The sequence below is a fragment of the Microcaecilia unicolor genome, chromosome 2 (genome assembly GCF_901765095.1).
Source record: "Microcaecilia unicolor chromosome 2, aMicUni1.1, whole genome shotgun sequence".
NCBI classification, from domain to species: Eukaryota; Metazoa; Chordata; class Amphibia; order Gymnophiona; family Siphonopidae; genus Microcaecilia; species Microcaecilia unicolor.
In genome coordinates, this window is record NC_044032.1 from 258,080,997 (window position 1) to 258,096,974 (window position 15,978).

The 15,978-nt window shown below is 48.4% G+C and overlaps 1 protein-coding gene across 1 annotated transcript; it reads left to right on the forward strand.

The window, feature by feature from the left end:
- The first annotated feature begins 999 nt into the window (after positions 1-999).
- PIM2 (Pim-2 proto-oncogene, serine/threonine kinase) lies at positions 1,000-13,314 on the forward strand. Its single transcript, XM_030194012.1, has 6 exons — positions 1,000-1,409; positions 2,900-3,006; positions 3,754-3,804; positions 4,432-4,804; positions 6,428-6,604; positions 13,098-13,314. The coding sequence occupies exons 1-6, from the start codon at positions 1,370-1,372 to the stop codon at positions 13,250-13,252; spliced, it is 903 nt and encodes a 300-aa protein (XP_030049872.1). The 5' UTR covers positions 1,000-1,369; the 3' UTR covers positions 13,253-13,314.
- The last annotated feature ends 2,664 nt before the right edge of the window (positions 13,315-15,978 follow it).

Genomic DNA, 15,978 nt, shown 5'->3' on the forward strand with positions numbered 1-15,978 from the left:
GGCCCCACTGATTCCGGTGTCCAGCGAGCCTCCTGTCCCCCGGGCCCCCCTGCAGCTACCCATCGTCAGCGACCCAGCTGTCCCCCAACCCCCCTCCACGCACCTGTCCGCTCCGTGATGCGGGTTCCGTACGAAAAATGGCCACCGAGGGGCAGGGGGAGATCGCGTTTCGTGGAGTGTCAGTGCTCCGCCCTCGTCATCATCACGTTATGACACGAGGGCGGGGCACACAGTCATGGGCAAAAAGGATATCTCGATGCCTCACTTCCGGTTGAGGCTTCATTTAGAACACTGGGGTTGTGAATTATGTGCGGATGGGGCATGACTGAGGGCGGGTCTATGAGTGAGAGTGAGTGGTGCATGAGTGAGAGTGAGTGTTGCTGACAGTGCAGGGCTTCAGTGTTTCCCTCCCACAGAGTGAGCTTCAGAATGTTGCAGGTGAGAATTATTTATATAGATAATACCACAGTAATCTGTATTGCAGTAATCAATGCAAGAACTCTAGGTTGACAATTGATTAAATATAGGATTGAATTAAATAATTGTAAGATAAAAGAAGCCGAAAAAATACACTACAACAGTATTTCTGTTCTGAGGAATTAGAGCTCAGGTTCCCGGGAAAATGCTCTGTGGGTGTGGGGAGTTTGGAACTAATCTAATCTGGGTTTTATATACCGTAATATCCCCAAATAGAGTACAGAATGGTTTACAAAGGACAACAAGGGTGGAAAGATCAGTGTCAAATTAGACCCAGAGTTACTTCTGCCCAAGAAATTTGAATCGATTCTGAAGGAGCCCCAGACGAGAGCGATTTGCATAGCAGCGCCACCATTGGCTATGAAGGAGAATGCCTTGTTTGCCTACCAAAGCCAGCGCAGGCTTGTTGTTATTGTGCACAGGTTGTAGCTAGGGGAGGGCCAGGGGAACGGATGGAAGGCTGGAGCCGCGTCCTCATTGGTCGCGGTGTAAACTCTATGGGTGGGGCTGCTTCATTCTTAAGTCTGTCTCGAGCTGTAGTTGTAGATTTGTGTGCGACGCGTGTTAATTGGAGGTTGTATAGGAATAGTGGCTACTGAGCTACGTTCTTAATATTTAACAGCAACAAACCTTCCTGCTTCTTGTTCGGTTATTATGTATGCGCTGTTTTTTTTCCTTTCTTTTTCAAACGTGCAGTTTGCGTTCCGGGAAGTGTTTTGGCAATGACAAGCTAAAGCTGCTGTAAGAAGAGGGGAGTCTGTCTGTATTTATTTATTTATTTACTACATTTATATCCCACCTTTATCCAAGGTGGGTAACAGAATCCACATAATCCTCTTTCCTAGGCTTTACTGGATCTACAACGCTTCACTTGCTGCCTGGATAAGTGGATATGTTAACCAAGACCATTGAGGCTTTCTGCTCATCTCCAGGTAACGAGATGTTTAGCAACAAGGCGTGTGTTTATTTGCTGACGTCGGTTGAGTTGTATTTATTCTATTGATAGTGCATTGTCTATGCTGTTTAGTCTGCTGCTTTTAATCTCATGCCTCTTTTTTATGGTTCTAAATGCGATGGGTGCTTCCGAAATAAATTGAAGAGACCCATATGTGTGTACATAATGGCCTGGCATTTACTTTTCTCATTTCTTGCTGAGTTAATTACGGGCTGTACATGTTGAAGTCGGGCTCGTATGTGTGCATGATGGATTCTTTTTCTCTTACAAGTCAGGGTTCTGTGTAAACTGTAAACCGGTGTGTGAACACCAACAAATACCTGGCGTTAGGGAGAAAAGCTTTAATGCTTATCCCCCCCCCCCCCCCCACACACACACACACACACACACACACACACAAGTACCCGAATGTTGCAGTTCCTCCTTCCCCGCTCCTCTTAATACTTAAACGAATACTTCGATCTCTTGAACGATTTATAATACTGCTGGCTATGCTAAAAAAAAAAAAAAAAGTTTTGTGCAAGTTTCTATCTACTGTTTGGACGGCGAGCTGTAGTACAAGCTTAGATGACTTATGATGAAGTACAGAGCTTCCCAGCTTGATGGAAAGGCTTGTTTCTCTTCCTGCCACTCATCAGCCTCTGGAGGTTGACTATAGATTTGTGTGTGATGACTTTCTTGCCTTTTATTTTTGGCTGTTTGTTTTGGGAACTCTTCGGAATCTTTGATGTGGCCCACCCCATTCTGTTGCCTGTGGTATACAAGATTTTCTTTGTCTACTGATATGTGGGTAGATTTTAAGAAAATCATGTTTATAAATCCCCCATTTTTTCAAAATAATGTACTATTGTGCAAAAGGTTTTATGATATACAAGGGCCATGATTCCACCAATGTTTTTCTCAACAAAGCATCTGCACCTAGAGATGGGGGTGGGCGACAAGACTGGATATTGCACTTGATTGTACACTGATAGCTTTGGGGCTTGTGGATGGTTTATAAGAAGTTTTAAATAACATTTAAAACTACAAAAGATGTTCTGCTACCCTGTTTATATGATTTTTCAGTTGGGTAGCTATTCTTATAGACTAATCTCAAAAGCCCATGTATGCATTAATTCTGACAATTCAAATGTTAGTTCAGAAAAGGGTATACTGGCCCACCCAGAATCCAGGAGTTACACTGCTCCCTTAGCACTAGATGTTTCTGTGTCTCTGATGGTATTGAAGCAAGTTGAGAAAAACAGGGAAGAGTCTCTTGTTCATCATGCCTGTTTGTTAACCATCAAGGTATAAAGCCTGTGACTGGCCTGTTTCCCAATCTAATTTCACAATGAACCTGGATCTAGTTTTTGCTTCCACAGCATCCATAGGGTATGTAATGTACTTCCCTGTGTGTGTTAATACTTGAGACGTGACTTATGAGTTTGTTGTGTAACCCTGTGCTCTTGTGAATGACTCTTTTCCCAGGAAAGGATAAAGAAGCCTTTGAGAAGCTGTATCAGCTGGGTTCTGTGCTGGGCAGAGGGGGCTTTGGCACCGTGTATACAGGGCACAGGGTGACAGATGGACTACAGGTGAGATACTGGCACAGGACAAGGTGAACAGACCAGTCTCCAAACTTATTTTAAATAGAAATACACTGAAAGATATCCCCAGGGTCAGTGGCGTAGCAAGGGAGGGGCGGTCCGCCCCGGGTGTCAGCTCGGGGGGGGGGGTGTTATCCCTGCCAGCTCCCCCCCCCCTCGGCGCATCGACACCCCCCCCCCCCCCCGTGCCCACCCTCCTCCGTCCAACCAGCTCCCCCTACCTTTAAAAAAATATCAGAATCCGAAGCGAGGCGCAGCGCCTTGTGCCTGCACGTAAAAGAAAAATGTGCAGCGTCTCATTGGGCCTTCTCTCACTCTGTCCCGCCCTTGCGGAAATAAGAAGTTGCGTCAGCGGCGGGCGGGACAGACAGAGCGAGGGAAGGCCCGATGAGACGGTGCACATTTCTTTTACGTGCAGGCATGAGGCGCTGCGCATCGCTTCGGATTCCGATATTTTTTTAAAGGTAGGGAGCTGGTTGGACGGAAGAGGGTGGGCACTGGGTCGAGGGGGGGTATGTCATCGTGCTGCACCCGGGGGGGGGGGGTGCAACGGCGAACCGCCCTGCCCCGGGTGGCAGCCCCCCTCACTATGCCACTGCCCAGGGTAACACTTCTGGAACTGCAGCAGCTGTTATCTGAGCAAGATTTAAGCATGCAGCTATATGTTGAGCTTTAGGAACAGGGCATTTGTCTGGCAAGTTTTGTTTTACATGGTGTGTGTGTGTTTTTTTTCAGGTGGCCATAAAACATGTTTGTAGGAGCCGTGTGGTAGATTGGGCACAGCTGGTGAGTGTGTATGTATGTTTTTGTATTAGTAAGCACAGACTAGTAAGAGCTGTTATGTATGTCTTATCACCATCTCATGACATGTGACTGGAGTGAGCATGGACACCTTTCTCCTTTTGGTTTCAAGTCATGCATTTCAGTTATTGCTTTCTGTGCATTAATTTGGATGTTAGCAGCAGCTTAAAATTAAAATGTAAATATGGAGAAGTATGGGGTCCATAAACCTGCCGCCTCATCTCCCCTGAGTTGGCTCCACACTTGCTCTGAGTGTCCTCAATATCCATTTCCAGACACCTTTATTACCGTGCTTCTTACTATGAGATCAGTTACCTTGTAAAATATTGACCCCCCCCCCACCCCCCCACATAGCCCAGTGGGTTGTTCAGGAGGCTCTGCTTACTGATGGCTCTTCTGTATCCTCTTCATATTACAGGTGCCATAAAATCATCCTGAATTAAAGGCCCTTATAGTGAAGAAAATTTTCTCACATGTAGTCTGGCTTAGTCATACTAAGCTTTGAGGAGGAAATATCTGATCTATAAAATATTTAGTGTTTATGATCAACAGGTGAATCTTTACACCCACCTCCAGGTATTAGTAGCTGAGCCTTTTCTCCTCTCTACGCAGCCTGGTGGCTCTCGAGTGCCTCTGGAGATTGCACTGATGAAGAAGGTGTGTGCAGGCGGGGGACACAAAGGGGTGATTTGCCTCCTGGACTGGCATGAGACCTCCGATGGCTTTTTCCTGGTCCTGGAGAGGCCAGAATCAGCCCAGGATCTCTTTGATTTCATCACGGAGCGGGGCCCACTGCCAGAAGAGCTGGCCCGGGGCTTCTTGCTGCAGGTGCTGGAGGCGGTACGGCACTGCCACTCACGGGGAGTGGTGCATCGTGACATCAAGGATGAGAACCTGCTGCTGAATCTGAGTACTGGTGACTTGAAGCTCATCGACTTTGGCTCTGGTGCTACCCTTAAGGAGGGTATATACACAGAGTTTGAGGGTAAGGATGGGTGAGGGGTTGTGGCATTTTTGGCATAAAGGATTTCAGCAGCCTCCTGTAAACTTGATGAGAGAAGCAAGTGATGGCCTGATGGTGACATCTAGTGACCAAATGGCACATTGCATAAAACAATAGCTTCTTCAAAGTGGCTGTGACTCATGCTGTGGGCCACAAGAGGGACCTGTTGCAGCTACCAGCATTATCCACCAGCAAAGCACACCGCAGCCAGTACTGACTCTTTCTGTTATCTGTGGCAGTGCTACTTCAGCCCTTCTCCCAGCATAACATAACTTAGTATTTTTGTAACATTGTCTGTGCCTGGGGTGGTAGAACCTGGAGATCACAACCAGTGGGTGGTTTCTTGAGAGTCAGGAGCAGAGAAATAAGGAAGATAGGAAGCAGGTATGCAGAGAATTTGAGAACTAAAATGTTCTGGCCACCCTGGCTTTCTGTGCTTCCCCTTGGGCACGAAAACCAGGAACTGAACACTGTTGGGAATTCACCCTGGGCCAGTACTTCCCTTTCCTTGTTGCTGATAACCAGGAAGATAGAGATGCCAAGAGTAAACCATCCAAAGAGTGAGAATTTTCAAACATTTAGTTTTTTTTAAGTATCGGTTGATAAATTAGTATGGCTCTTGTAAATGAGAAAGCAAAAGCAGTATAAAATATACTTTTATCTTTTCCGTGTCTTTAGAGATAAACAGAGGAGGCAATAGACCAATTTTGGAAGGAATTTGCTTGGTGGTTAAGTGTATGCATAGGTTTTACAGCACATGTAGGTGCAGGGGAGGCAGCACACAGGAAGGTGTGTTCAGTTTTTTTTTTCCTACTGTTTGGGCCATTTGGCTTTGCTCTTCAGCTTGATTCTCATGCTGCTCACGGAGACAGAGCCTTCAGGTGAGTGTGACACATCCCTAATGCATTGGAACTTGGCATTATGTCAGCTGCTATAACTAATGTAACAGCCCCTCCAGGGCCACTGAGGAGCCGGGGCAGGGTCTCAGTCCCCCCCCCCCCCCCCTCAGGATTGCTGCCACAATTCAAATATCTTGGGGCTGGCGGGGATCCTGAGGCCCTGTCAGCGGAAGAATCCAGCTCTGCTCTTCACTCCATGCCTGTCCTGCCCCTGCGGCTGTTTTTTTTTTTTTTTTTCTCTCTCTCTCTCTCTCGTCACGCATGCGCCTGAGGAGAAAAGCAGCCACTCAGCACAGCGATAGAGGTAGAGCAAAGAGCAGCGCTGGACGGGGGCCCGGCGCCAGAGTTTTCTCTCCCCTGCTCCTGTCGGGACACGATCACCTGGGTCCCGTCAAGAGAGAGATGCCAGGCCTGGGGAATTCTCCCCCCCCCCCCCCCCCCCCCTCGGCGGCCCTGAGCCCTTTTGCTGCCTCCCTTTGTCTGCATAGAGGTGGCCAGGTGGCTCCAGTTTAAGGAGAACTGATTAGTTCTGAATTCATAAAGAGAACAGAAAATGAGTCTTGTATAAAACAAGAGGATGGGAGCAACAGAACTATGATCTTGAGGTGCTTGTCTGTCCTGGTCAGTTTCTGGCTAATAACTGAATTGTAGCTGTTGGTCTCTCAACTCCCTGCTTCCTCTTTTGTCTTTTCTCTCCCCATTGCAGGCACACGTGTGTACAGCCCCCCAGAGTGGATCACGTTCCGCCGTTACCATGCGCGCACAGCTGCTGTCTGGTCCCTGGGGATTCTTCTATATGACATGGTGTGTGGGGATATCCCCTTTGAGCAGGATGAGGAGATCCAGCAGGCACAACTCTGCTTCCGGACCCCGGTCTCAACAGGTAGGTGGGATTGGCACAGCAACGATAGGTTGCATCATCTCACATGGAGTTCTCAGCTGATCTATTAGGCATTGATTTAAGACTCTAGTTCTGGGTGGGGTTTTTTTTTTTTTTTTAATCTTCCAAGCAGATGGGCCTTGTTCAGCTTAAGTCACACCGGCATGATTTGCCGTGCCAGAACTCCCAAAATGCATCCTGGTGTCAGGGCTGCTGAGAGACCGAGCCAGACCCAGGGCAGGACCGCTGCTGCTACCCCCCCCCCCTCCCCCCCCGGACACCATGTAGCCACAGGGCCACTGAGAGGGGGGGCAGGGGGGGACAAAATTCCTCGGGCCTCCAGCGGGGGGGCCCGGCACTGAGGTCAGGCCGCTGGCGCTGCAGTTCCCTTCCACAGCGGTTTGAAGCGTTTGGTGCAATCTGCTAGAAAACCGGGCAATTTTAATACAAGGACAATTTGGTTCTTTTTAACCTTTAGGAAATTGGCTTTGACCCCTGAGGCAGGCACTGTTAGGTGCTGAAACATGTCCCGTGTCAGGTACAGTCCATTAAAGATTGTACCATTGTTCCAGTTCTGGGGCCCTTTTTTGTATTCCAAGGCAGTGTACAGCAGTTTAACAACTTACAACTTTTTAACAGCATAGTATCAGAATGACCAAAGATAAGAATAAATAGTATCTCCAAGTACATCCATGTTCTCAGGACAGGGCTGAGCCAGTCTCGCTTTCCTATCTTCTCCATACATGCATCAGCTGGGGCTCTGCTGCTATTAGGGAAATTTGGAATTTAAGGCAATGAGCAAAACCAGGGCCATATCAGCTAGTCCTAAAACCAAGAACATTTGGTTGGTGCCCCTAAACTAAAATGAATAATGTAATTCTTCCTTTTGTGGATGAGTGAATGGAGGAGGTGGGGAAGCAGTATTATGACAGTCTGGTGCTGTTTATAGGTGAGTAGCCCAGTGGCGTAGCCAGACTGCCAATTTTGGATGGGCCTGAACCTAAAGTGGGTGGGCACAAAATTTTCTCTCTCTCCCCCTTCCCCAGCAAAATTTAGTCACACTAATCAGTTGCATTTGTCACCATAGGGGTAAAGTGCTGCTTTTCAGTGCATCAGGTTTCAGAAAATGTATTTAAAAGCCTAACACCCTTTTCAATGAGCTTTCAGAGGCTAAAACCTCCTGCCTCAGGCCAGCATAACGCTGTTATGGTATCCTCTCCTGACCTAAGGAAGGAAGTATTGGTCTCTGAAACTTTTAACACAGGTACCATATTACTTTATCCTACATTAAAATAACATTATTTTCTTTACCTTTGTTGTATGGCCATTTACTTTTTCTCATTGTGTTGCTCCCAGTCTCTAGATTCTGCTTTCCTTCGTCTTTCTCTTGCCAGGGTTTCCTGTCCATTCACCACCTATGGCTTTTCATCTTTTCCTCACCCTTGTTCTCCACATGCCCCTCTTATTCTCCAGTCTTTCCCTACTCTGTCCTCTCCCTCTTTCTTTTGCATCCAGCGTCTCCTTTTTCTCCCTACCCTTCCATCCAGTGTCTTCCCTCTTTTTCTCTCCTCATCCTTCCACCCATCTACCCTCTCTCCTGATCCTTCCATCTAGTGTCTCTATCTCTCTACCCTTTTCTGTTCAGTCTCCCCTCTCTCTCTCCACATCCTTCCAGTCTCTCCCCTTTCTGCATCCTTCCATCCTACTACTACTACTTAACATTTCTAGAGCGCTACTAGGGTTACGCAGCGCTGTACAATTTAACAAAGAGAGACAGTCCCTGCTCAAAGAGCTTACAATCTAATAGACAAGTGAACGGTCGGTCCGATAGGGGCAGTCAAATTGGGGCAGTCTGGATTCACTGAACGGTAAGGGTTAGGTGCCGAACGCAGCATTGAAGAGGTGGGCTTTAAGCAAAGACTTGAAGACGGGCAGGGAGGGGGCTTGGCGTAAGGGTTCAGGAAGGTTGTTCCAAGCATAGGGTGAGGTGAGGCAGAATGAGCGGAGCCTGGAGTTGGCGGTGGTGGAGAAGGGTACTGAGAGGAGGGATTTATCCTGTGAACGGAGGTTACGGGCGGGAACGTAAGGGGAGATGAGGGTAGAGAGGTAGTGAGGGGCAGCAGACTGAGTGCATTTGTAGGTAAGAAGGAGAAGCTTGAATTGAATGCGGTATCTGATCGGAAGCCAGTGAAGTGACCTGAGGAGAGGGGTGATATGAGTATATCGGTTCTGGCGGAATATGAGACGTGCAGCAGAGTTCTGAACAGACTGAAGGGGGGATAGATGGCTAAGTGGGAGGCCGGTGAGGAGTAAGTTGCAGTAGTCCAGGCGAGAAGTAATGAGAGCGTGGACGAGAGTTCGGGTGGTGTGTTCAGAGAGGAAAGGGCGAATTTTGCTGATGTTAAAGAGGAAGAAGCGACAGGTCTTGGCTATCTGCTGGATATGCGCAGAGAAGGAGAGAGAGGAGTCAAAGATGACTCCGAGGTTGCGGGCAGATGAGACGTGGAGGATGAGGGTGTTATCAACTGAGATAGAAAGTGGAGGAAGAGGAGAAGTGGGTTTTGGTGGAAAGACGATAAGCTCGGTCTTGGACATGTTCAGTTTCAGGTGGCGGTTGGACATCCAGGCAGCAATGTCGGATAAGCAGGCCGATACCTTTGCCTGGGTCTCTGCGGTGATGTCTGGTGTGGAGAGATACAGTTGGGTGTCATCAGCATAGAGATGATACTGGAAACCATGAGATGAGATCAGGGAGCCCAGGGAAGAGGTGTAGATTGAGAAGAGAAGGGGTCCAAGGACCGATCCCTGGGGAACACCAACAGATAAGGGGATGGGGGTGGAGGAAGATCCATGAGAGTGAACTTTGAAGGTGCGGTGGGAGAGATAGGAGGAGAACCAGGAGAGGACAGAGCCCTGGAACCCAAATGAGGACAGTGTGGCAAGAAGTAAGTCATGATTGACAGTGTCAAAAGCGGCGGATAGATCCAGGAGGATGAGGATGGAGTAGTGGCCTCTGGATTTGGCAAGGAACAGGTCATTACAGACTTTAGAAAGTGCTGTTTCTGTCGAGTGAAGAGGGCGAAAACCGGATTGAAGCGGATCAAGGATGGCATGAGAGGAGAGAAAATCAAGGCAGCGGCTGTGGACTGCGCGCTCAAGTGTCTTGGAGAGGAAGGGTAGGAGGGAGATGGGGCGGTAGTTGGAGGGACAGGTAGGGTCTAGTGATGATTTTTTGAGGAGTGGCGTGACTACAGCATGCTTGAAGGTGTCGGGGACAGTTGCAGTGGAGAGAGAGAGGTTGAGGATATGACAGATGGAGGGGGTGATAGTAGGAGAGATGGTGTTAAGTAAGTTGGTGGGGATGGGATCAGAGGAACAAGTGGTGCATTTTGAGGAGGAAAGAAGGCGGGCGGTTTCCTCCTCGGAGATATCAGGAAAGGAGGAGAAGGAAGTCTGGGTTGGTTGGTTGAGGGAGAGGGTTGAAGGGTGAAGAGGAGGAGGTGGCTTGGTAGTGAACTCAAGGTTGATCTTTTGCACCTCGTCGCGGAAGTAGTCAGCCAGTGATTGAGGAGAGAGTGACGGGGGGGTGGGAGCGGAGGGCACTTTGAGGAGGGAGTTAAGGGTGGCGAAGAGACGACGAGGGTTAGAGCTGAGAGAATTAGTCAATTGGGTGTAATAGTCCTGTTTGGCAAGGAATAGTGAGGACTGGAAGGAGGATAGCATGAATTTGTAGTGAAGGAAATCTGAATGGGTGCGAGATTTCCTCCAGAGGCGTTCAGCAGATCGGGCGCAGGAGCGAAGGTAACGGATGCAAGGGGTCAGCCAGGGCTGGGGATTAGTACGCCTTGTGGGACGGGAGGTGGATGGTGCAAGAGTGTCCAGAGCAGAGGAGAGAGTGGCATTGTAAGCGGAGACAGCCTCGTCAACAGACTCGGAGGACATGATGGAGGGGAGGAGATTAGAAATACTAGATGATAAGGTGGGAGGGTCAATAGTCTGGAGATTCCTGGAAGTAGTGGTTAATGTTGGGCGGGGCTGAGGGGGAGGGTGAAGAAGTGTGAAGGTGATCAGGTGATGATCAGAGACAGGAAGAGCTGAGGTGTGGAAATTGGAGGGTGAGCCGGAAGAGGAGAGGACGAGGTCAAGGCAATGGCCATCATGGTGAGTAGGGGTGGTGGAACATAGCTGGAGGTTGAAGGAGGATGTTAGAGTGAGGAACTGAGAAGCGTGAGAGTTGGACAGGTCATCAACGTGTATGTTGAAGTCTCCGAGAATGAGGGATGGAGATGAGGGTTCAAGAAAAACAGAAAGCCAGGCATCGAAGTCGGTGAGGAAGGAAGGGAGGGATTTATCAGGGGGGCGGTAAATGACTGCCACTCTGAGTGGCAACGGGTAGAATAGACGGATGGAGTGGACTTCAAAGGATGAGAAGCAGTGAGACTGTAGTAGGAGGAGGGGTTGGAAGCTACAGGAGGGCGAGAATAGTAACCCGACGCCTCCTCCACGGCAAACTAGGCGGGGAGTATGGGAGAAGAGAGAGCCTCCATGGCATAGAGCCGCAACTGAGGCAGAGTCGTCAGGGGAGAGCCAGGTTTCAGTTAGGGCAAGCAGGTGAAGGGAATGAGAGATGAAGAGATCGTGGGTGAAGGGAAGTTTGTTGCAGACCGAGTGGGCATTCCACAGTGCACATGAGAAGGGGAGGGAAGAGGGGGGGAGGAGGGGAATAGATATGAGATTGGAGACATCCCGGAAACGTTTGCAAGGATAGGACGAGGACAGGTGTGGGGGACCTGGATTGGGATTGATGTCTCCTGCGGATAGCAGGAGGAGGAGCAAGAGAGTGCGGAGGAGGGTGGGGGAGGTAGGGCGACGAAGGCGACGAAGACGGGATGCACTTAGGAGGAATGGGGATGGGTTAATGGCAGGAAGGAAGTGTTGAAGGTTGAGAGCTAGGAAGGAGGAGGGGGACAGGAGAAATGGTGAGGTAGTGAGGGACGGGGGTGAGTAGGGTATTGCAGTAGTGAGCAAGATGGGAGAGGACATGGGTGGGCAGTGAGTTCCAGTGGTAGACAGCGGTAGGGGGAGGGGAAAAAGATTAGGAAGGGACAGGGCAAGGAAGAGAATGTGTAAAGGGGCCATAAGTAGTAACTGAGGTGTTATGGGTATATATGTAGTGACTGAGGTGTTAAGCGATAGATAGAACGGCAGAGCTGGATTAGAGGCTTAAAACTGGAATGGTAGGCAGCAGGCAGGTAGGCACTGCCCAGTAAGAACAAGTCACACCCACTATGTTTGAAAATTGTGGGAGGAAAGGAGGTGAAGAGCCTGAACACAGAGACAGAGCAGTTATCTGCAGGCAGATTAGGTTGCTTGGGAGGGTATATAAGAACTATTACCCTAGGGGTGGGTGGGTAGAGGGGTGGGTGGGAGGGATCTAAGTCTAAAATGTACAGACAGAGCTGCAGCACAGCCAGTTAATCTGTAAAAAAAAGGTGGATTTCTCAAGAAAAACTGGTATAGAAGGCTGCCCCTCTAACAGAGAATCAGGTCACACCCACTAAGTTTGAATTTGTGGGGGAGATTCAGAGACAGAGCTGCTAAGTCTAAAATGTACAGACAGAGCTGCAGCACAGCCAGTTAATCTGTAAAAAAAAGGTGGATTTCTCAAGAAAAACTGGTATAGAAGGCTGCCCCTCTAACAGAGAATCAGGTCACACCCACTAAGTTTGAATTTGTGGGGGAGATTCAGAGACAGAGCTGCTAAGTCTAAAATGTACAGACAGAGCTGCAGCACAGCCAGTTAATCTGTAAATCCCTATCCTCCCATGTCCAGCGGCTCTCTCCCTTCCCTCCAGCCCCTTCCTCCTCTCCTTCCCATGTCCCAGCAGCTCAGCCATTTTTCCTCCAGGTCCGCCCATCCGCATCCTTCGCGCGCTGTCTATCCCTTTTGTCCCATGGAGGCAGCGCTTCCTTCCTGCCCTGTTTTCTCCCCAAGCTCCGCTGCATCGGTCCCTCCCTGCAAGTGGAATCCTCCGCCGGTCGCGCTGCGCTGCCATGCACACGCAGCTTCGCTCCTCCCCCTGCCACGTTCCATGCACACGCAGCTTCGCTCCTCCCCCTGCCACATTCATCTGGCCCTAAACAGGAAGTGCATCACAGAGGGCCAGATAGACGCGGCAGGGGGAGGAGCGTAGCTGCGTGTGCAATTGCATGGCAGCGCTGCGCGACTGGCGAAGGAGGATTCTACTTGCAGGGAGGGACCGATGCAGCGGAGCTTCGGGAGAAGACAGGGCAGGAAGGAAGCGCTGCCTCCGTGGGACAAAAGGGATAGAGACAGCAATGCGGATGGGCGGGCCTGGAGGCAAAATGGATGGGCCTGGGCCCGTCCAGGCCCACCCGTGGCTACGCCCCTGGAGTAGTCTCTGTAGGGTATGGCATTGGTGTCTGGCGCTAGTAGCACATATCAGGAAACTTGACACTTCCTTTCCATCTTCAGACTGTGAGAACCTGATCCGCTGGTGCCTGTCCCCAAAAGCTTCAGAACGTCCTACTCTGGAACAGATTCTGCAGCACCCTTGGACCAAGATAGGAGCCGTATGGCAGCTAAAGGACGGATACCTCTCCAGATCCTCGGGAGATCTTGCCTGTTAACTGAGGTGGTGAGGGATGGAGAAGAGCTGGAGGAAATCGGTGATCCTTCCACATAAGGAGTTTTTAAAAAATCCCTAAGACCTTTCTATGAAGTAGATGGGGGGGGGGGGGGGGGGGGGGGGGAGGGGTGTTAATGGAAATAAGATGGGACCTGGTTTTACAGGTCTCAGGGAAAAATCTGCAGGGACTCTCGTGATCAATGTTTCTATGGGATGCATATAGAGGACTTGCACAAAACGCATGGAGAGAGGGGCAAGCAAAAGTAACTCATATTGGGGTAATATAGAAACAGTATAGCATGAGAACCAGCAGTGAGCTAGCTAAGTGAAATCCTTTCCTCCCCTCTCCCACCACAAGGGGTCACAGGCTGACTGTGGAACAGATAGCTGTATAGTGCAGCTCACTTATTCTCTGAGCTAAAGACTGTTCCCACAGCTGCGAGATCAGGAATTTCTCTGGTTCCAGTTGTGCCTCTTTTTGGATAGACTCAGCTCTTTCTTTCTGCTTTGCCCCTCATTCCACTTGCAAAATTCTTTTTCTTAAAATTCTAGCCCAGGAGCTGGGATTACATTGGAACACCACAACTGGTAAATACTTGTGTATTCTATAGGCTGTTGTGCAAAAAGCTGTTTGCCTCCTATCCCCTTTCCTGTTAGTGGGAGAGAAATGGTAAAGAGACTTCCTGCAGGAGGACTCTGGAAAGGAGGGGGCATGTCAGTTGGCACATTTTTATCACTATTTATCTTTGGAAAGTGTGCTTTGGTCTCGCTATGCCTGAGATTGTGTAAAGATGTAAAATGTAATATATTAACATATTTAATAAACGTTTAACATTTTGTAGTTTTCTTCCTTTGTACTTTCACAATAGTACTTTAATGAGAAATTGACTTTTTAAATCACAAAAGAGGGTCGTCCCAGACTCCGTGGCATTACATAACAGAAGAGGGTAGTGGGCTGCTGGGGGGAGGGGGAAGTAAAGGTCCCACAAAATAAAAGGTCCTACTGTCTCAGGGGAGGCAAAACGTCAAGGCCTAAGCTGACCTGAATAAAAATACTTCTTGTCTATGCACCTTTATCTTTAAACAAAAGAACAGTTTTTAGGGGATCTCAAATGTGTGCAATATGAAAGATTCCCCCTCCCCCAATGTCCAAGGAATAGGTAGTTCCTCTAACATTTCTTCTGTGGTTCCTAAGCTGGGCTCCTCAGGCTTCAGTTTTTGCAACAAAACCACACTTCACCCACAGAAGTACTTCAAGCAAGTGTAGTCAATGTATTGTGCACTGAATAATTTATAATGCAGGAGGAGTTTTGGGATTTTTATATAACTATTTCCTCCCTAACTCTAAACTTTGGGGAAAATCTTAACACTCCTTTGCTTAGGTACCTGGTCGCTTGCACTTAGAATCTGGATCTTTGGGATCAACAACATACATCCCACCTTACCTTGCTGTGGAAAAGCCACTCAGCTGCTCCTTCTGCCCAGACCTCCCTGGCTCTTTTCAGTCTCTCTTTTTTTTGTGTTAACTGTGGTTAAGTCTAGCCTGCTTATGGATAATGCTTTTTGCAATTATGAGTTAGCTGGCTAGTAAGAAGGCTACCCAGATTTTGCTGAGCTCCCTTTTAGCGTCCTGCAACCTGTCATCTTCCTGGGATTCCCACAGCGAGCACAAGAGGTAGAGCCTTTTTATCCTTCCCTGCAAAGTGTTTTATTTTATTTGTATCCTGCCTTTACCCAAAGTTGGTAATAAACGTACATACAATTCATTGAACATTAAAAAAAATTAAAAACAAATGCAGGATTCAACAATTTAACTTTTGGTCCAGGTAAGATGTATGTTTATAGTAGTACACCTCGTTCCAAAAGTCTCCACAAAATGAGTTTTCAAAAACTGTGTGATACAGTGGCGTAGCCAGACCTAACATTTTGGGTGGGCACTATGTATATGGGTGTGAGTAGTGTTTCTTGGGACACTCCTAAATAATGCCTTAGAGTGCACTTGATGACAGATTTTTAATAGTCTGCCCAACAGTTGTGCTGCATCAACATAAACCACATTCATACTTGGAACCTATGTTGCAAACCTTAACACCACCAGTTCTGAACACACAAATGCCAACAGCACCTTTAAAAAGGCAGCAGTGAGCATACATAACAGCAATATGTGTTCCATTGGAAAAAAAACAGACAAGTCAGACTGATACAGATCCCATACAAACCATATGCCAGCAGAATCTCTCACCTGGATCACATACAGAACACAGATTAACCCTCATCAATTGAGACTAGAGGACCAAAAATTTGAATTTGGCCTGTAGCTCAGCATCAGCCCTACCTTCCCCCTACCCTTCCCAATCTCCCCCCCCCCCCCCCCCCCCCCCCCCCATATATCTGATGCACACCAGCATTAAATATAAAACCCACCAACATTTATATTTAATGTTGATGGGTTTCTCGGTAGGGGGTGGTCTCTGCAGTGCCCAAGTTTTAAAAAAAAAAGTTTTATAGATGAACATTTTTTTAAAGTCCTTGGCACTACAGAGCCCACCCCCACCCAGAAACCTACCAACATTAAATACACAACATTTTTGTTTAAACCTGGTATTACACAAATTAAAACATTTTTGTTACCTCGTCTAGCTTCCTATAGACATCTATTGCCCCCAATGAGGTCCTAATGAATGTGCACATGGGATTCCGGGTTCTCCGAGGACAAGCAGGCTGCTT